Here is a 22,020-nt window from a genome sequence, read left to right as displayed (position 1 = left end):
AGTCATGTGCAGAGTGAGTCACACTTCGTTCTCATCAGGCCATCTGAGCAAAACAGTGCTGCTGGAATCTATCACCATGGTGATGAATGATGTCACATTTGGGGAAACATGACTGACAGCCGCATTCTGTTTACATCTCAGTTTCTCAGCACCAAAGCGAAAGTGCTTTGCAAAGTCATTTTTTTTCCTCTAATTAAATTTTTTTCTTCCCTTTTGTTTGGCTCACAGAACATTTCTGGGTAGTAATGCTGAAAATATTAGTGGGAGTATGTTGTGGTGAGTAAAATGTGCTGAGAGCGGTGGTGAACAGAGGGAAGTGTTGGGAAAAGGGACCACAAGATTCTCACATGTACTGATGGGGAAATAATATAAAACAGCAAAAATAGTTTTTAACATGTTATTAATAAGAAATGCTATTTTAACATCAAATCAGAAAATTTGATTTTATGATTTCTGAAAGCTCATGTGACACTGAAGACTGGAATAATGGCTGATATACTCCTCCAGTCAAAAGTTTTTGAACAGTAAGATTTTTAATGTTTTTTTTTATTAGAGAAATCTCTTTTGCTCACCAAGCCTGCATGTATTTGATCTGAATTACAGCAAAAACAGTCAAATTTTGAAATATTTTTAACTATTTAAAGTAACTGTTTTCTATTTTAATATTTTTTTTAAATGTAATTTATTCCTGTGATTTCAAAGTTGAATTTTTAGCATCATTACTCCAGTCACACGATCCTTCAGAAATCATTCTAATATTCTGATTTGCTGCTCAGAAACATTACAATATAAAATAGTTTTTTATTTTAATATACTTTAAAATATAATTTAGTCCTGTGATGAAAACTGAATTTTCAATGTTACTCCAGTCTTAAGTCACATGATCCTTAAAATAATAAAATCATTCTAATATTCTGATTTGCTGTGCAAAAAGCATTTTATTACAATATAAAATGTTTTTTTTATTTGTTAATATACTTTAAAATATCATTTATTCCTGTGATGCAAAGCTACATTTTCAATGTTACTCCAGTCTTAAGTCACACGATCCTTCAAAAAAACAAAAAACAAACATTCTAATATTCTGATTTGCTGCTCAAAAATGTTTTATTACAATATAAAATGTTTTTATTTTTTAATGTACTTTAAAATATCATTTATTCCTGTGATGCAAAGCTACATTTTCAATGTTACTTCAGTCTTAAGCCACATGATCCTTCAGAAATCATTCTAATATTCTGATTTATTATCAATGTTGAAAACAGTTGTGCTGCAACTGTTTGATAAATAAAAGGTAAAAAGAACAGCATTTATTCAAAATAGAAAGGTTTTCTAACAATATACACTGCTGTCCAAAAGTTTGGGGTCGGTAAATTTGTATTCTTTCTTTTTTTTGAAAGAAAATAATACTTTTATTCACCAAGGATGTGTTAAATTAAGAAAAAGTGATAGCGTAGACTTACATTGTTAGAAAATATTTATATTTTGAACAAATGCTGTTCTTTTTAACTTGTTATTCATCTAAGAATTCTAAAAAAAATTATAGGTTCCAAAAAAAGAAAAAAATTGGCAGCACAGCATTGATAATTCTAATAACTGTGCATATTAGAATGATTTCTGAAGAATCATGTGACATTTGAGACTGCTGTTGAAAATTCAGCTTTGCATCACAGAAATAAGTTACATTTTAAAGTATAAAATACAAAACATTTTGCAATATTACAGTTTTTTCTGTATTTTTGAATCAAATAAACGCAGCCTTGATGAGCATAAGAGACATCTTTAAAAAACATTACAAGTCTTACTGATCCCAAACTTTTGAGCGGCAGTGTATAAGATATTAAAATACTTTAAAACATCCTCTCTGACATCCTGACTGTACACTAATCACGGATGACGACACAGACTTCCCTATACACTTAAACGAAATGTATATAATTTATTGATCATTATGGGAAACTGATGCTCCAGTGCTGGGAACATATTGCACTTACTGACATCACTAATCGTACATCATTGCTAACTCCAGGCGGACATTACCGTCTTTCCAATACACTGTTTTATTACCTCCCAGCCAACACATCTCTTACGTCCAACTTAAGTCTGACTCTGTAAGCAAACACATTTTAAGGTTTTGGCTACTTTTTAGAATAAGTAATGGCATTAGGATGTGACTTAAACCCAGGCCTCCAATATAAGCACCACAGCTCAATGTGTCTTGCATTTCGACCAGTCTTTAAACCTGCGGTTTCCCTCAGCTCTTTGAATTGTAAAACTGTGGGCAAGTTTCTTATTTTGGCTTTCATGGTCAGTCCGTTTGCTCTTATCTGGGTCGGAATGCAAAACATCATTCCCTCTGGGATGAGCAGTCTCTCTACAAACGCTCTCTGGCGGTCCTATCGGCGGGCAGTTGGATGGTTTATCTATTTACCAAACTAAACAAGTGAGGCATAGACAAGGCAACTGTTTTAGACTACACACTTCACCCAAAAGATGAGGTCACTGGGTCAGAATATCATGCTGTGTGCCTGGTGCCTGTTCAAAGTGGCAGCTGGCTAATCCATGCCAGGAGCCACACACTGCCAACTGACCTTCATTCCCACAGTCAGGTGGGCTAACACTGTTTTTCTCTCTGAGATACATTAGAATATAGACGCTAAATGGATTCTGACTTAAACTACTAGGCTATCCACTTTTTTCCTGCATGTAGGAGCGGATGCAGCCATTTGTAAGTTGTATGGGTTTGGCTTTAGGTCTCATCCGCGTCCAACTATTTTTAGCTGTAAAAACCAGCTTGTTTTGCTGCTTGGTTTATTGCAAATTGGTGTGTCTTACCATGTTATTTTAATGTATTATCTTAATTATGGCACGCACAGTGCCATTCAAATGAATGAGAAGGCGTGTCCAAACTTTTGGTCTGTACTGTATATTTTTCTGTTTATTAAAGTTTTTACTCTATATTTGTGCAGTTTTCAAAGAGTTAGTGATATTTTTTAAATATATAAATTAATAAATAAATATTTTTTAAATGGGTTTTTATACAAAAACTGCTTTTTTATGCAAAATTCACTTTATAAAAGACCCACATTTCTTTAATACTTTAATTCATGGGGATAACATGGATAACTTCACATGGTTTAGTGAAAGATTTTTGCTCATCTTTTGGAAAATCCAGTTTTAAAAGTAAAAAAACAACAACTACAAATAACTTTTACCAGTAGGTGGCTGCAGAGCTCCACTATTTGCTATTTGACCACCTGAAAGATATTTTTTCACAAGTTTTTCCAGTTGAATTCATATCTACAGTACAGACCAAAAGTTTGGACACACCTGAATGAGAAGGTGTGTCCAAACTTTTGGTCTGTACTGTACATGCAATACCATTTTTTGGTATTGTAACATAGCATGAAGTAAATGTCTTACAATTAGAGTGTCTTGAGGGATGTTAAAATAGAGCTTCTGAGAAGTGCAGAGAACATCAGAGTTTTGGGAATTGCAAACGCAGCAACAAAATAAACACAAGCAGATGAGAGGAGGGAAATACCCAGAGGTGTTTCCTGTGTAGGTGCCTGTGATTCGGGTTACCTGATTTATTTCCTGCTCCAAAAAGTCCAATGTAATTCCATGTCAGGTGTGAGGCGCCACTAACTGAAAAGAAGAAAAGGAAAATAATTAGCTTTTTTTTTTTTAATAATTAACATTATCCGTTTGTATTTTTATATTTGAAAGACATATTTTAATGTACTTAATATATTTTATTTTAATAAATATTTAATCAATCTTAGTATTTTATTTTAGAAATTTTCATACATTTCATTTCATGCTAAGCTTTATACACAATTTACTTTATTTATTTATTTTTAACTAGAAGCTGGAAATTCTATACAGATATAATATCACTTCATAATTCCCTAAACCAAATAACCTCACAATTCCATAATTTTGAACTTTGCTGGGAAATGATAGATACTTGCACACTGCAAATCAAAACTGAATGCTTCATAGCTGAACATTTTATAAAAAATTTTTTTTTTTTTTTTTTTGCAGTTTCTACAAAACCACATCTATGTGAGGTTGAACGTTGTTCTTGCAAATTCGGCTGATTTGTCACCAAGATCATGTGAAGTACATCACACAAAACCAAATGTTCAAGTCTGCAAGACTTAAAATGCATACAAAATCAATCTAAAATGTTTAGTGTCATAATACATTTTTTCTATTTGAATATATTTTTAAATGTAATATATTCCTGTGATTTCAAAGCTGAATTTTTGGCATCATTACTCCAGTCACATGATTCTTTAGAAGTCATTCTAATATTCTGATTTGCTGCTCAAAAAATATTATTATTATGAAAATTCAGAAGAACAGCATTTATCTGAAATAGAAATCTTTTGTAACATTATAAATCTCTTTATCATCACTTTTGATTAATTTAAATCATTCTTGCTAAATAAAAGTATTAATTTTTTATAATTTTGTTCTCCCATCTTTCTATTCATCAAAGAATCCTGCAAAAAAATTACTGTTTTTAATATTGATTATAATAATAATAATAATATAAAATGTTGCATAAAATGTGACACTAAAGACTAGAGTAATGATGCTTAGAACACAGGAATAAATTACATTTTAAAATATATTCAAATAGAAAGCAGCTATTTTAAATAGTAAAAAATATTTCATGATATCACCGCTTTTTCCATACTTTGGATTAAAAAAGTGCAGGTTTGGTGAGCAGAAGAAACTTCTTAAAAACAAAAACAAACAAACATTAAAAATCCTTTAAAAACTTTTGACTATTAGTGCATATACTATTAAAGTATTAATTAATATTTTAACTGTTTTTATTTTATTTTCAGTTTCTATTTTAATTTAGTTCAAGTTAAAAAGTTTAATGTGCTTTTGTCACTTTTTAGGCCAATTAGGTTTTGTTTTATAATATATTTCTATACACATTTATGTCTTTTCACTTTCAGTTTTAGTACTTCAACTTAAACCTGTTTATTTCATTTAGTTGCCAATGCATCATTTCTAACGTTAAGTATTTTAAGTTTAAATTATGTCACCTGCATTTTAATTACCTAAAGATTTTTCAGAAACAATTTCTTAAAGTTTTAGTTAACAGTACTAACAATGGTATCCACAGGCCTGAAACCCTTTCACACTGGGGCTTACTAAGCCCTATAGTTTAACTTTTCATAACACAAAAGTTTTTGTTGCACAGAGGAATGTTCTGGGCTGAATAGAAGCTCTATCAACAGCATGCCAAAGATAATAATTTTGACTCATCCTTTAGCACCCTCATAGGTCACACAAAGATACCAGAACAAGACTTTTAACGCAAACAGAAATCCACAAACTAGAATTATGTCAGGTTTATCCACCTAAAACAGCAATTCCACCACTAAAGCGTCCATTTAGATGACTCTAAACAACAAATATTTCTATGTGGAAGAACTAAGTGCTTTATCAAAAGTACAAGTTGCACATTTCTGCTGTTGATAAAACTGAACTGGTTTTGAACCCAGAACATTCCTTTGAAACCTGAGCTTCAAGACAAAAAGCAGGAAAGTGAGAGTGACTAAAAGAACACAGACATTAGAGAAACAATGATGGATATACACAAGGATTGTCGGTTTTATAAATTTAAGCTGTGTGAAATTAAGCGGAAGTTTGAGTTCCTTTTGTCCAACTTTATTTAGTCACCATGAATCACGAGCTGACCTACTTTGAATACAAACAAGTCATGCTTGTTGGTCATAAGCTATGTTATTAACTGTGTATATGTGAAATTATTGTGTATTAATGATTCCATCCTGCAGTTAAAATGCTGATGTGACAGAAGGAGTGATCAATAAGTCTCATGCATCATGCAATACATCTCAAGCAGTTGACTTAACAAACCACTAACGTTAATTTAATATAAGAATGCAGTTATACAGTTTTAATGCATCTTTATCAGCCAGACAAAATGTAAAGACTCTGATGGTAATACCATGGTACTCTAACTCTTGGTACTGTATGATTACAGTATTCATACACTATGGTAAAAGAGCAGAAAACATGGTATTACCATGTCGAAAATACGACAGCAAACCCAAAGGCAAAATAACACACTTAAAAAGCTTTAAATAACATATAATACGAGTTGTCACAACATGCCAACCCATCTAATGACAGATGCATGCAATAAAAGAATAAAGCCACCATGTCATGATGCAGGTTACATAACAGTCCCACCTTCACAGCATCAGGACCACAAGCTCCCTCCCATGCCCACTGTGGCCAAGGTGACCTGTATCCCTTATAATCTTCAGTCATACGTTTGACAGCACAAAAAAAGATACTGTTTCACCCAGCAAACATATTGGCACAGTAACCTGACAAGCAAACTCAGGCCATGTGCTTGCTGTCTCCATACACAGTATAACTTCCAGCAAGCTCGTAATGCAATATTAAACACCTTGAAAGTATTCGGATAAACGACTGCGCATGCATAGCGGCTGCGCGTCGAAACCAAGTGTTAAAAATAATAAGTTTAACAGTTGTCTTACTTCACAGTGCTTGAGCCATCCCATCTAATGGTATTCCACTGGTCTGCACTCCACTAATCGTTTCCGATAGCCAGTAAACTTCAACCGGAACCCCGCCTGGTTTTAGGACTTGTCCAATAGGGGCCGAGTATTGTGAAGAATGGCATTGCGGATAGCCAATAGGATCATTCAGATGACTTCCGCGACTGGGACGTACGAGGTCTATTTATAATAGACGGTGTTGCACGACAACAACTCAGCCAATCACATCGCTGCTCGCTGTACTCGGTGGAACTAGTGGACCAATTAGAATGCTCACCGGTTGTGTTGGAACGCAGAGCGTTGAGATGCTACCACGTGAGTGGATAAATGTGACCCTGGACCACAAAACCAGTCATAAGGGTCAGTTTTTTGAAATTGAGATTTCAGCTGATACAGTAGCTGAATAAAGCTTTCCATTGATGTATGGTTGGTTAGGATAGGAGAGTATTTGGCCAGGATACAACTATTAGAAAATGTGGAATCTGAGGGTGCAAAAAATCAAAATATTGAGAAAATTAAGTTGTTAGCAATGCATATTACTAATCAAAAATTAAGTTCTGATATATTTACGGTGGGAAATTTACTTAATATGTTCATGGAACATGATCTTTACTCAATATCCTAATGATTTTTGGCAACTGCTACAAATACATCCGTGCTACTAAAGAATGGTTTTGTGGACCAGGGTCACAAATGTGTACCATGGTAATTAGCATGCACATTGTTACTGACGCAATAAAAATGAAATATTAATTTATTTAAATGTTTTCAATTAAACTAATATGTAAATACTATGCTTTAAACTGTGCAAAATCTCTAATAACACAAAAACATTTTATTTTTATTAGTGTATTGTGAATTCAACTTTCTGAGCACTGAAGAAAGGAAGACAATTTGCTGCCTAAAACATAAATATAATTACGATTTAAGTAAAAACATTTCTATATTTAAAATATTTTAATTATTTCCATTTTCAAAAATCTTTAACAAAGTCATAGAGACATGACAAAATTTAATGTCTTACAGACTCTGACAGTTTTGAGTTGAAGTACAGCACAAAAAGAGTGATCTTACTGCCTCCTGGAGGCCAATTTATGCAACTTTCTGTTTTCTCACTATTACAATGTGGTTTGGTTGTTTCCAGCGAAAGCAAATCAAAATAATCAATTTTATACCGCATTATCACTGATCAATTATTTTATTGTTTAAACATATTATACAACTTGTATGTAACACCAATTATAAAATCTAAGTAGTCATTCATGAATAATCTAAATCTTTTGTATTTTAAATCAACAGTGACCTTGGATGTGTGATTATCAATACATATATTAATCTATGTTTACAGAATTATTGGCATTCAAGAATAAACATCCACATTTTACATTCATACATGAGTGTAACCATATGCTGTTGACTCAACTTACATTCCAGTACAATGTGAACATCAGTACTGAGAGACAAATGCTTTTCCTACAGTATGTAAATTTCAATATGCATTCCTATGAGTCTGTATATAAAGCTTTTAGATGAGCCTCAGTGTCTTAAATGTTCTGTGTGCAACATTCACAGTACAGATGTGGGGATTCTTGAGAAGCTGAATCACTAACCGTTTATTCCACAACTCCTTATCAAGGAAGATATAAAAAAAAAAAAAAAAATTTTATATATATATATATATATATTACGTCCAGTCTGTAAACATTTTAGGTTAAAGGTCTGTTACGGTCTTAGTGGCTCTTATGAAGTATCACCTACACAAAACCTGAAAAACCAGCCTTGAAGTTGTTTTTGTGTGGGAAACTATCAGTGCAGGAAGGCTGATCTAAGATCAGGTTCCATCGTCGACAGCAATAATCTTACAAAACAGATCGGTCAGTTTTCACACTATGCAAACCAGTCCAGATCTGTTGGTATTCATACACAAACTACAGTAGTTCACATTTTAAATGAACTAGTCTTTAAAAAGCTACATGAAATACTGACCAAGGTATTGACCTATTAAGGGAATTTTGCTTTAATAAGTACATTATGCATTAATTATTTAAGTGGGTTTGATTTCAGTACTATTGCATACATCTCATTTGTGATAATTATTTATATGAATTTACTACCAGTCAAAAGTTTGGACACTCACACTCTCTTTTAGTATTTTCATTCAAATTTCTGAATAATAGTAGTCATCAAACTATAAAATACCACAAATGAAGTGAGAAATATGCAAAAAAAAAAAAAAAGGATCGCAAAAGAAAAAAAAGAAAGAAATTATCTCTTTGAAGTAGTAAATGTTATATCTATTTTATACTTTAAACCTTGTAATCTATAAATCAGCATTATTTTAGTAATTATGCATATACTATTAAGGCATGTATAGTATGTGTAGTATTGTGAATTAGCTGTTGTTTTTATATTTTCAGTTTTTTAATTTAATATTACTGTTTTTATTATTTTATTATGTAGCATTAATTTTTTTCTTTTTTTTAGTTGCATTTATGTGTTTTTTTTTTTACAACTTATTTACTTCAATAAGTAGCCAAAGCAATATTTCAAAAAAATTATTATTTTTTTTATTCAATTAAGGTCAAGTTTATAAACACCTTGTGGAATCTGCAAAATGTTAGTTATTTGACCAAAATACAAGGGATCACACAAAATGCATGTTATTTTTTATTTAGTACTGACCTGAAAATTAAAAATTAAAGACATTTACATAAGAGAAAATACTAGATGAATTTAGGGGTAAATTAAGATGTGTACATTTTTGCCTTATTTTTATTTTTTTAAGTACTTCCCCAGAATTTGTGGGACCTGAAGGATTTTTCTGGAGAACAGCGGACAATTTAACTGAAAATTAAAAAAAACCAAATAAAACAAAAACGCTGTGGATTATTCAGGTAACGACACAGCATTAAGAATCAAGTGTATGTAAACTTTTGAACGAGGTAATTTTTTATAAATCCAACTATTATTTTTTATATGTAAATGTCTTTTATGTGAAATATCTTATTCAGGTCAGTAGTAATTAAAAAAATAACATGCTTTTTTATGATCCCTCTTATTTTAGTAAAATAATTAACATTTAGCAGATTCTGCAAGGTGTATGTAAACTTTTGACCTCAACTGTATATATATTTTATTTTAGAAGCAAATAGCATTTTATTTCAATAACCAAAAATTATTTTTAAGAATAAGGTTATAGTTTAAAAATATTTAGAGATCATTAAAAACACATTTGAGTCTGTGTGTCTAAACATTTGACTGGTCCTGTCTATCTTGTCCATTTGTAATATATACATGATATATATATATACACATGATATATATCAACTGACAATTTTTCACATTCATTTCCTTTCTCAACATCTTGTGAGAAGTCAGTGGGATGTCATTGTGCGTTTGACCCCCATGACCCTGAAGGTGGTGTTGGCGATTTTCTCATACAGTAGGAACATCAGTGCAGCAGTGAGGACTGTCTGTAGCAGCTTCGCCTCCAGGCCTTTAAACAATCCCAGCACGCCCCACTTCCTGCAGTAAATCAATCAACAAACATCTCAGTTTGAGTGGAGGAGTTCAGATGTCACCAGACGCCAATGAATCACTTGACAAAAACTTGCATGACAGCTACTGAAAATCAACTGCAGAGTTGATATTTGCAGTACACAGCCACAATTAGGTGAAGTGAAATGCATGTTATTCTACCTGACTCTGTTGATCAGCAAATACATGACAGATCTCAGGCTGTTCAGAAGCTTGGACTGATCTGTAGATTGCCCATGCTGTCCAAACTGAAAACAAATGAGAACAACAGTTATTAAAATAGACAATATTATAATTGTAACAAACAAAAATAAAAGAAGAAAAAGAAAAAGTGTGGTTTTGTCTGTCACAGTGGTTCTGAACTGATGGATGCAAATGTGAAAAAAATAATAATAATAATGACCAAACCACATAACCATGCTATGGAAGCCTGTTGTGACCACTGAGTAAAAAATACAAAAAGGTAATTGCAACTTTTTATCTCACAACTCTGATTTTAGAACACAATGGGGAGTTTAGTTCAATTCTGTGAAAATATCAGGCTTATTTTCCCCTCTAAACTGGACTTTATAACTCAACAACTGCGAGTTGATGTTTCACAATTCTGACTTAATATCTCGCAATTGTTTGTTCTAGAGTCACAGATACAAACTCACAACTCTGAGAAAAAAAGCGAGTTTATATCTCGCAATTCTGACTTTGTTTCACGCAACTGGAAGTTTACATCACGCTATTGTGAGAAAATAGTTTATATCTCACAACTCTGAGAAAAAGTTTGCATCATGCAGTTCTAAGAAAAAAGTCTGAATTGTATGTTTATTTCTCACAATTCTTACTTTATATCCCTGCATTTGAGTTTATATAACACAATTATGAGAACGACAGTCAGAATTGCAAGTTTCTATCACATAATTCTGAGAAAGAAAATCAGAATTGTACATTTATACCTCGCAATTGTGACTTTATTTCTTGCAATTCAGTTCAATCTCAAAACTCTAAGATAAAGTCTGTATCATGCAAAAAAAAAAGACAGTATTGTGAGAAAAAGTCAGAATTGTTCAGTTATTTCTTGCAATTCTGACTTTATTTCTTGCAATTAAGAGTTTATATCATGCAATTCTGAGAAATAAAATCAGAATTGCAAAGTTTGTATGATGCAATTGTGAGAAAAGTCAGAATTGCGAGATACAAAGTTCTGAGAAAAAAAGTTGGAATTGTAAGTTTATATCTCGCAATTCTGACTTTATTACTCGCAACTGTGAGTTTATATCTCACAACTCTGAGAAAAAGTTTGCATTGTGAGAAAAAAAAACTCAGAACTGCAAGATACAAACACGCAGTTCTGAGAAAAAAAGTCAGAATTGTACATTTATTTCCCGCAATTCTGACTTTATTTCTTGCAATTGAGAGTTTATATCAAAATTATGAGGAAAAAAAGTCAGAATTGCAAGTTTGTATCACAATTCTGAGAAAAAAAGATGCAATTGTGAGTTTATATCATGCAATTGTGAGAAAAAACATTGTGTTTTTATCTTGCAATTCTGACTTTTTTCGTAATTGCATCATAAAAACTCACAATTCTGACTGTGCAACTGCATGCTTTAGAGTTGTGAGAACTCACAATTGCGAGTAATAAAGTCAGAACTGCGCGATATAAGCTTACAATTCGGACTTTTTTTCTCAGAGCTTTGTTTGTATCTCGCAATTCTGACTTTTCCCACAATTGCATCATACAAACTTCCAATTCTGACTTTTTTTCTTAGAATTGTGAGCTTATATCTCACAATTCTACGAAAAAAAGTCAGAATTGGAAGATAAAAACACAATGTTTTTTCTCACAATTGCATGATATAAACTCACAATTGCATCTTTTTTTCTCAGAATTGTGATACAAACGTGCAATTCTGACTTTTTTTCTCATAACTCTCAATGTTCCTGCAATTGAGAGTTCATAAAACTGAGTTTATATCACGCAATTTAAAAAAAAGTCAGAACTGCAAGTTTATATCTCACAATTCTGATTTTATTACTTGCAATTGTAAGTTTATATCTCACAATTCTGAGGAAAAAAAAGTCAGAATTGCAAGTTTGTATGATGCAATTGCGGGAAAAGTCAGAATTGCGAGATACAAACAAAGTTCTGAGAAAAAAAGTCAGAATTGTAAGTTTATATCGAACAACTCTAAAGCATGCAGTTGCACAGTCAGAATTGTGAGTTTGTATGATGCAATTACGAGAAAAGTCAGAAATGCAAGATTAAAAACACAATGTTCTGTTCTTGCAATTGAGAGTTCATAAAACTGTGAGTTTATATCACGCATTTGAGAAAAAACTCAGAGTTTATAAATTCTGATTTTATTACTTGCAATTGCGAGTTTATATCTCACAACTCTGAGAAAAAAAAAGTCAGAATTGCAAGTTTGTATCATGCAGTTCTGAGAAAAAAAGTCAGAATTGTGAGATATAAACTCGCAATAACCAGTAAAAAAAAAAGTCTGAATTGTGAGATAAAAAGGCGCAATTACTCGGTAAATAAACCCAGTTGAGAACCAATTCTCTAAAATGCACAATATCAGCTGCTGAGAAATATAAACCAAATATATTCTGGTCTTACCCGTAGAACAGACTGAACTGTCTGTAGTGGATACGTTATAGTGGTTGCAATGGCCTTGGCAATGGCTCCAATAAGAAACACCTCCAATGAGGAGAGCTATAAACAATCAGACAGAAATATAGTGAAAAAAAGTAGTTAGTGATTAGTTCAGCCAAACAATGAAAATTCTGTCTTTATTTACACCTGAAGACAGAGACACTTGTGTGTCCTGTTAAGTGTGAATATGCTCAAGTGCAAGCCAGATTTACAATTATGATTTAGAGCAAGATGGTCAGTTCCTCAAATATAGTAAAATTCTACATTACAGAGACTACATTTACACTTGCGACTTAGTAAAGAGTTACCAATGGAAAGATTTTTCTATTTTTTCCCCTCTACAGAAGAAAGGAAGTCAAATTGCTTGGAAATGACACGATTACAGAATTGAAGTTTTCAGGTGAAGAAACTTAGACACATAGATAAATTAACACATTCTGTTAACACAGAGAAAACAGCACATTAAAAGTCAAACCATCTTCTAATTTAAACTTCAGTGGACTATGACATCATCCATGGTTGCCAAGGAGTTACATAATCTTATTGCTATGTTCCTATGGTAACAATGCAAATCTACAGCCACATGTGGGATCGTTTGCTGATACTCGACAGATGCTCGCACACAAATGCTAATCTAAATGAGCGAATATTTTTTAATATCAGAAAGGCTGTAGTTACTGTTTTGCAGGCAACAGAGACTTTGTGAATAGACTCATCTATGTATTCATATGTTGTCATAATTAAACTATACTTTTACTTAAACTATGAATTCTTGGATCAGTCTGCTCTGACCTCTCTGTGGGCACCCCTCATGAGCTGCCTCTTCAGACCCTCGTAGATCATGAACTGCACGGCTGGGTTGAGCACCAGCAGCAGGGAGGGAAACGTCCCATTCCATAATGCACCCACTCCTTCTTGCCGCATGATTTGTACAAACGCATCTTAAGAGAGACAGATCACCTAATATCATCACTGGATACACATTTTAGTTAAAGGGAATGAAATGAAGATCACGTATGATGTCTTGGATAATTACCAATAATTCCTTTGTAATGTGTGGGCTGTATGTCTTCATTTCTGAATTTTGCCCCCTGCAATTTTAGTCTGGTATTGACTACCCAGAGAGGAGTGGTCACGAGAACGTTCACTACACCTATAAATAGACAGAAAGGTTTAGCACATACAGTCGTGGCCAAAAGTTTTGAGAATTACATAAATATTGGAAATTGGAAAAGTTGCTGCTTAAGTTTTTATAATAGCAATTTGCATATACTCCAGAATGTTATGAAGAGTGATCAGATGAATTGCATAGTTCTTCTTTGCCATGAAAATTAACTTATTCCCGAAAAAAAACTTTCCACTGCATTGTTAAGAAGGCTTCAGGGCGTCCAAGAAAGTCCAGCAAGTGCCAGGATGGTCTCCTAAAGAGGATTCAGCTGCGGGATCGGAGTGCCACCAGTGCAGAGCTTGCTCAGGAATGGCAGCAGGCAGGTGTGAGCGCATCTGCACGCACAGTGAGGCCAAGACTTTTGGAAGATGGCCTGGTGTCAAGAAGGGCAGCAAAGAAGCCACTTCTCTCCAAAAAAAACATCAGGGACAGATTGATCTTCTGCAAAAAGTATGGCGAATGGACTGCTGAGGACTGGGGCAAAGTCATATTCTCCGATGAAGCCTCTTTCCGATTGTTTGGGGCATCTGGAAAAAGGCTTGTCCGGAGAAGAAAAGGTGAGTGCTACCATCAGTCCTGTGTCATGCCAACAGTAAAGCATCCTGAGACCATTCATGTGTGGGGTTGCTTCTCATCCAAGGGAGTGGGCTCACTCATAATTTTGCCCAAAAACACAGCCATGAATAAAGAATGGTACCAAAACACCCTCCAACAGCAACTTCTTCCAACAATCCAACAACAGTTTGGTGAAGAACAATGCATTTTCCAGCATGATGGAGCACCGTGCCATAAGACAAAAGTGATAACTAAGTGGCTTGGGGACCAAAACGTTGAAATTTTGGGTCCATGGCCTGGAAACTCCCCAGATCTTAATCCCATTGAGAACTTGTGGTCAATCCTCAAGAGGCGGGTGGACAAACAAAAACCCACTAATTCTGACAAACTCCAAGAAGTGATTATGAAAGAATGGGTTGCTATCAGTCAGGATTTGGCCCAGAAGTTGATTGAGAGCATGCCCAGTCGAATTGCAGAGGTCCTGAAAAAGAAGGGCCAACACTGCAAATACTGACTCTTTGCATAAATGTCATGTTATTGTCGAGAAAAGCCTTTGAAACGTATGAAGTGCTTGTAATTATATTTCAGTACATCACAGAAACAACTGAAGATCTAAAGATCTAAAAGCAGTTGAGCAGCAAACTTTGTGAAAACTAATATTTGTGTCATTCTCAAAACTTTTGGCCACGACTGTACACTGCTGTTCAAAAGTTTGGGATCAGTAAGATTTTAAATGTTTTTAAATAAGTTTTTTCTGCTCATCAAGGCTGCATTAATTTTATAAAAAAAATACAGAAAAAAACTGTAAAATTGTGAAATATTATTGCTATTTAAAATAGTGTTGTTTTTTTAAATACTTTAAAATATAATTTATTCCAGTGATGCAAAACTGAATTGTCAGCATCATTACCCCAGTCTTCAGTGTCACATGATCTTTCAGAAATCATTCTAATATGCTGAGTTATTATAACTATTAGAAACAGTGGTGTTGCTTAGTATTTTTTTTGGAACCTGTGATACTTTTGTCAGGATTCTTTGACGAATAAAATGTTAAAAAGAACACCATTTATTTAAAATAAAAATATTTTGCAAACATACACACTACTGTGTAAAAGTTTAGGGTCAGTAACCTTTTCTTTTTTTCTTTCTTAGAAAGAAATTAATACTTTTATTCAGAAAAGATGTGTTAAATTGCTAAAAAAGTGATAGTAAATTCTTACATCGTTAGAAAATATTTCAATTTGAATACATTATGTTATTTTTTACTTTTTATTCAATAAAAAAACTTGAAACAAGTATCACAGGCTCCAAAAAATTATTAAGCAGCACAACTGTTTGCAACATTACTAATAAATCAGCATATTAGAATGATTTCTGAAGGATCATGTGACACTGAAGACTGGAGTAATGCCTGATGAAAATTCAGCTTTGCATCACAGAAATAAATTATATTTTAAAGCATATTCAAATAGAAAATAGTTATTTTTAATTGCAGTGATATTTCATAAAATTACTTTTTGTTCTGTGTTTTTGATCAAATAAATGGAACTTTGATGAACATAAGAGACTTCTTTAAAATACATTTTGAACGGCAGTATATATGAAGATATTTTGAAGAATGTAGGTTACCGAACAGTTGCTGGTAGCCATTGACTTCCATAGTATAAAAAAATATTATGGAAGTCAATGAGGACCAGCAACTGCTTGATTACCAATATTATTCAAAATATCTTCTTTTGTGTTCAGAAGATTATATAAAAGAAAAATCACTTCAAATTTGGAACTTTAAGGTAAGTAAACGTGACAAAATTTTCATTTTTTGGCAAAGTGTCATTTCAATAATAGTTTTTATTATTGTTAATGTTGAAAAAATATTTGGAATGTTGTGGAAATCATGATACTTTTTTTTAAGGGTTCACTTTTGAGCATCATTGCTAGATAAATGTATTAATTTCTTTTTCATTTTTTTTTTTAAATCTTACCCAAAACTTTTGAAAGGTAGTTTATAATGATTTAAAAAAAAATTAAAAAATCTGTAAAATATCTCCATATAAAAAAGCAGCAAAAACTTTTAATAATTCACAATATTATAGTTTTTACTTAAACTAAACAAAGCTGGAAAAGAAATAACTCAAAGTATACTGTACATTTATACTTTTCTGTTTAAATACTGGTTGCACAAAATATATACGTCAGAAACTTTTTGATCATTTAATGTTGTTCAACTAAACAAACCTGCAGCAATCCCAATTATGAGGTCTCGCCCTGGCGTTGACCTCTGACCTTGCAGCCAGGTGGCTTTCAGACTATGGAAACAATAGAAGTAGACGAAGTTTGAGCAACAGAGGCTGCAGATCACTGGAAACCAGCCTCTATATGGAGCTAACCTGGAGAGAGAGTTAAAAATCATTGTTATGCTCGCAACCTGAAATGAAAAAGATAACTACAAAACAAAGTGACGCATGTGAAATAACTTACAGACCCTCCTCCTTGATGATCTCTGACAGAATGGCAGGAGTAGATTTGGCTTTCCGTTTGTCATCAACTGCACAGAAACAGAAAGAAATGTGGTCAGATATTTACTAACAAATGAAAACATAGCAGGAACATGACCTCATCAGACTTACAGTCTACAGAACTCATGTTTCACTTTTTACCTTGCAGTCTGAGCCGGGCTGTGTCAAGAGGAAAGAAAACAGTCATCGCTGTTACACTGCCCTAAAAACAATCAAACAAATAGCTTTAAATGAACAGATTTTAATATACTCGAAGAAGTATCCTTAAGATAGATAGATAGATAGATATAATATTAATTGTTATATTATATTATATAATTATTATTATAGCATATAATAACATATATATTGTAACATACAATATTGCTCTATTACTCAAAGTTATTACTATATTCATATTAAATAAAAAATATGAAATTAAACAAAAATATCTGACATGTTACTATAAAAATACTACTGTATATCCTAATGATAATATTCTCTTTTTGTCATATACAACATGCTGACTTTACTTTTACAAAGCAATTTGTTTAAAATTCTATCACGCAGAAGGTAGACGTCGGAAAAGTCACGTTAGACAAATGTGCGTACATATGTCATCGTTCAAAAGCCGTTAAACGTGTAAATCATGTACAAAAACCCTTAACAGATGTGATGTTATCATAAAAAGCTGTGTTTTTTACCATCGCACCGGCGACTGCATGCACAAGACTCTCGTATGAAAAAACATCCAGGAGTTTCAGATCTTTAGAGCCCATCCTCGGAAACTCTAAGATGCAATTTCAAAGTGACTTTCTTTTTATTTTATTAATATTATTTCTGAGTTCAGATTTGTGGAGCTCCAGAGAAGAGAGATTTCCCTGTCAACGTCCACTTCCGGGTCCGATTTAGCCAATGAAAATATTTGTAGAAATTTCCTCCACGATGATTGGACAAAAGTTGCACTTGACCTCGCGTTCGGTAGCCAATCAGAAACGTAACCCGTTCCCAAAGCGTTGAATGAAGGAGAACTGTGAGCGAAAATGTACTGTTTATTTACGCTGAGTGGACACTTAATAAGGGAAATATGACTGTCTCAGATATGATTAAACGGGTTTCTCTTTCGAAACGTCATGAAACAGAGACACAAAAATACTCAGACTGGCCTTCTTGACTGAAATATGCGTTATGAAGTTTATTTACTAAAGCAAAGACAAGGTTCATGTTAGGTTCAAAATCTATCTATCTATCTATCTATCTATCTATCTATCTATCTATCTATCTATCTATCTGTCTGTCTGTCTGTCTGTCTGTCTGTCTGTCTGTCTGTCTGTCTGTCTGTCTGTCTGTCTGTCTGTCTGTCTGTCTGTCTGTAACCGTTTAGAATATTAGATAACAGCTATTGTGAAATGAAGTATCTTGTCTGGTTCACATGTAGGCTAGTATTATTTCCAGGTGTGTGTTCAAATGTTGTCTGCTTAATCTACTCTATTGCTCATTTTGAAAACTAACCCCCACTTTCAGAGCTGGAGGGCCATTTTTCACTGGAACAGAAAAGGACAAACACATTCTATATACTTGACTAACATGTTGAACTAGTCTTGTCCCTAAATGAAAGCCTTGTCGAATGAAGTGACTGCATCTTTCAACAAGTCCAGTCCTCTACCTGAAGTCGATACCGGTGTGGGTTACATTACACTTACATTCAAACAGAAAACTTCATTGCACAGATGAAACCAGCGCATTTCTTAGAGTCTCTTCACACGCAAATGTGTGAGTGCTGATTGCCACATCTATAAATTATAAATGAACAGGTTTAAAAATCTAAACTTCATCAACTGTGGTAAGTCATTTTATTCAGTTATTTTATGATTAACGCGAGTTTAGTGAAATAATATTTTTTTTACTGGAAAACGCAAGTATACTTATTGGGAATATGATATTCTGCAGTGTGATGTTTGACATTATTTTCTTTTTACATCAGAAAATAATGACTCTTAATGATAAAATGGACAGTAAGAAAGCAGATGAAGAGATAGATGACTCTGAGGAAGATGAGAATGATTCAGCATTGGATTCATCAACCGGCTGTGAGTCACAATGAATTACACGAATTAATCTGTTTACAACATCCTATAACATCTCAAAAAGCCAAACTGCTTCAACATTTTAACTGTCAATGACAGGAAGATCAGTGTCATTTAATTACAACATTTTTGAAGATCACAGAAAAAAGGCTCAAACATTGACTTTATTCACAGATGCAACACATGAAACATTTTATGAAAATTTGCCGAACATAGAAGAGACCAATTTACCTGGATCAACAAATGAACATGGTAAGATATCTTATGTTATCCACACTTTTCTTACAATTCTAAACTTCTTTTAACCCTTGTGCTGTGCTTTAAATCCTGTAACTAATTTAGTGTTCTAGTTCAAAAATGACCATCTTTTAAATTTTTTTTTGTAAATCCTTCAGCATATAGCATATGCTGTCAGAAAACCAAAAACATTGAATCCAAGATTCGCTGATAATATACCATAAGGAGAGATTTAAAAGCAATTGTTTTTAGGCCATTCAGTTTTGACCAGGAACACCAGGGACCCCAATTGTTTTTACAAAAATTAATGAAAATTATTAAAATGATCAGTTATTGTATTTTTATTAATTTATTGTTTAAATATGTAGTTTAACATTTATCATGAAGCATAAAAAGCTTTTGTCATAGAGGCTTGCACTTACAGTTGAGGTCAAAAGCTTACACCCTTTAGAGTCTGTAAAATTCTTATTTTGGTTAATTCTTTTACGAAAATAAGAGGGATCAAGACATTTACATTTAGTCCACAAGAAAAAAATAACAGTTACATTTATAAAATCACCTCATTCAGAAGTTTACATAAACTTGAAAAAAAAAAGTTCTGTACAAACAACGGATTCCATTCAGGTAACAACACAGTATTGAGAATCAAGAGGGTGTAAACTTTTGAACGTTTCTATAAATTCAACTATTATTTTTTTTTGTAAACATATTTTATGTGAAATATCTCACGTCTGTACTAAATAAGCATGCATTTTGTATGATCCCTCTTATTTTGGTAAAATAATTAACATTATGCAGATTCAGAAAGGGGGGTGTAAACTTTTGACCTCAACTGTAAGTCACGATTTGGTCAGTTACCTGGATTTGTGGAAAGCCTTTGCTGGTTTATGCTGGCCATTTGCTGGTTTATGCTGGTCCTTTGTTGGTTTATGTTGACCAGCAACATGACCAACATAAACCAGCAAAGGACCAGCATTAACCAGCAAAGGACCAGCATTAACCAGCTAAGGACCAGCATAAACCAGCAAGAACCAGCATCCCAGCACCAAAACCTACCTAACCAGCATATGCTGTTTTTTTCAGCAGGATATTTCAGTTTGTATCTGCTAGTTACTGTTTCATCCGACTATGAGGATGAAACAGGTTCCTTTAAACTCTTTTTTATGATTAAAACTTTGATATTTCATGATTGTGGCAGATGAATTGCGCATCATGTTACTGGGTGCCAGAGGGTCTGGAAAAAGCTCCACCGGAAACACCATCCTCAATTGCAATGCTTTTAAATCGGACATGCAGCTGAGCAGAGTCACACAGTTCTGTGAAAAAGCATCTGAAAACATCAACGGCCGGCCTGTGGCCATAATCGACACGCCGGGACTCTGTAGGATCGGCCGTACGGAGAGGGAAGTGACCCGAGAGATCCTAAAGTCCATCTCTCTGTATGCTCCAGGACCACACGTGTTTCTGCTGGTTATGCCTGTTGGGAACTTAACTAATGATGACAAAAGCATGCATAAACTCATCGAGAGCATGTTTGGGGAGAGTATTTGGAAGTACACCATCATTGTGTTCACTCACGGGGATCGTCTGGAGGGGAAGGCGGCGAATGATGTTATCGCGTGCTCGGACAAGGAGCTCCGCAATTTCATTCATAAGTGCAGCGGTGGGTTTCTGTTCTTTAATAACAAGGACACGACAAACTATCAGCCTGTGATAGAACTATTAAAGAAAGTCGAGACCCTCGTGGCCATTAATGGAAAGACCTGCTACTCATCGTCTTTTTACCCGGCCTCAGAGAGGAAGATCAGGAAGAAGATGGAGAAGATTCTAGAAAAGAGAAAGGAGAACATTGCACAGAAGGAGAGAGAGCTGGTGATATATTGCAAAACTGAGCAGGAGGTGGAGAGAAAAAAGCGGGAACTCTGGAGAATGGAAGAAGATAATGCAAGAAAAAAGGCTGAGAATCCGGCCAAACAAAAAATGTCCATCAGTCTAGCCAAACGACACTCATTAGGCCGAAAGACTTCCACCTAGAAACTCTAGCAATTATTTGACAAAACTCGGGTGATTCTATATGTGACTCTTGTGTGATATATACTTGGACTTGGATACTAATGCCTTCTGCTGATGTTTTTTTTTTATGTTAGTTTGTTTGTTTGTTTTTCTATCTTTGACTGAGTAAAATGATCTACCCAAAACATCTACCCAGTGACTATGACACTTTGCATAGGAATTATTTTTAAAATTATTATCCGCAATAGCATTAGTCTACTTTATAGGTTGTATCTTTTCCACAAGTTTAATTAAATCTGATGAATTTTATTAATTCAAATAAATCACTATAATGTCTGAAAAAAGTTGAATCGGTGTTGATAGGGAACTTTTACATTTGAAAAACTGAATTCAACTGAATTCGAAAAAAATAAATTATATATATATATATATATATATATATATATATATATATATATATATATATATTGTGGAGGCAGCCAAAAGTTTTATTTTGCTCAATTGCTGCATTTAATAATTTCTCTCTGCAAATATTGCTCAAAATTTTTTAACATTTTTAAATATTCACACATTTATATGATTGTGAGAAGAAAGTTGACCTTGCAGTCTAGTTTAATTACTGCACTGCAAATCCTGCATAATTAAAATACATAAAACTGATATAAATTTAAAGGTCACTGTTATCAAGTGACAAAAGATT

The 22,020-nt window shown here is 33.5% G+C and overlaps 3 protein-coding genes across 3 annotated transcripts in view; 1 reads left to right on the top strand and 2 right to left on the bottom strand.

The window, feature by feature from the left end:
- The window catches only part of mrtfaa (myocardin related transcription factor Aa), a 62,134-nt gene extending 55,536 nt beyond the window's left edge, over positions 1 to 6,598 (bottom strand). The window contains 2 exon segments of the mRNA XM_073842588.1: positions 3,586 to 3,648; positions 6,558 to 6,598. The gene's annotated coding sequence lies outside the window, so the exon portion shown is untranslated.
- A 1,084-nt stretch (positions 6,599 to 7,682) lies between these two features.
- On the bottom strand, positions 7,683 to 17,871 carry slc25a17 (solute carrier family 25 member 17). Its single transcript, XM_073833532.1, has 9 exons — positions 17,688 to 17,871; positions 17,146 to 17,206; positions 16,967 to 17,033; positions 16,724 to 16,875; positions 13,802 to 13,918; positions 13,558 to 13,706; positions 12,730 to 12,825; positions 10,278 to 10,363; positions 7,683 to 10,103 (listed from the first exon to the last, which is right to left on the bottom strand). The coding sequence occupies exons 1-9, from the start codon at positions 17,760 to 17,762 to the stop codon at positions 9,953 to 9,955; spliced, it is 954 nt and encodes a 317-aa protein (XP_073689633.1). The 5' UTR covers positions 17,763 to 17,871; the 3' UTR covers positions 7,683 to 9,952.
- A 1,120-nt stretch (positions 17,872 to 18,991) lies between these two features.
- LOC141326470 (GTPase IMAP family member 7) lies at positions 18,992 to 21,358 on the top strand. Its single transcript, XM_073835221.1, has 3 exons — positions 18,992 to 19,073; positions 19,245 to 19,322; positions 20,506 to 21,358. Exons 1-3 carry the CDS (start codon positions 18,992 to 18,994, stop codon positions 21,339 to 21,341), a joined length of 996 nt encoding a protein of 331 aa, XP_073691322.1. The 3' UTR covers positions 21,342 to 21,358.
- The last annotated feature ends 662 nt before the right edge of the window (positions 21,359 to 22,020 follow it).

The sequence above is a fragment of the Garra rufa genome, chromosome 1 (assembly GCF_049309525.1).
Source record: "Garra rufa chromosome 1, GarRuf1.0, whole genome shotgun sequence".
NCBI classification, from domain to species: domain Eukaryota; kingdom Metazoa; phylum Chordata; class Actinopteri; order Cypriniformes; family Cyprinidae; genus Garra; species Garra rufa.
This window is presented reverse-complemented; position numbering and strand designations above follow the sequence as displayed.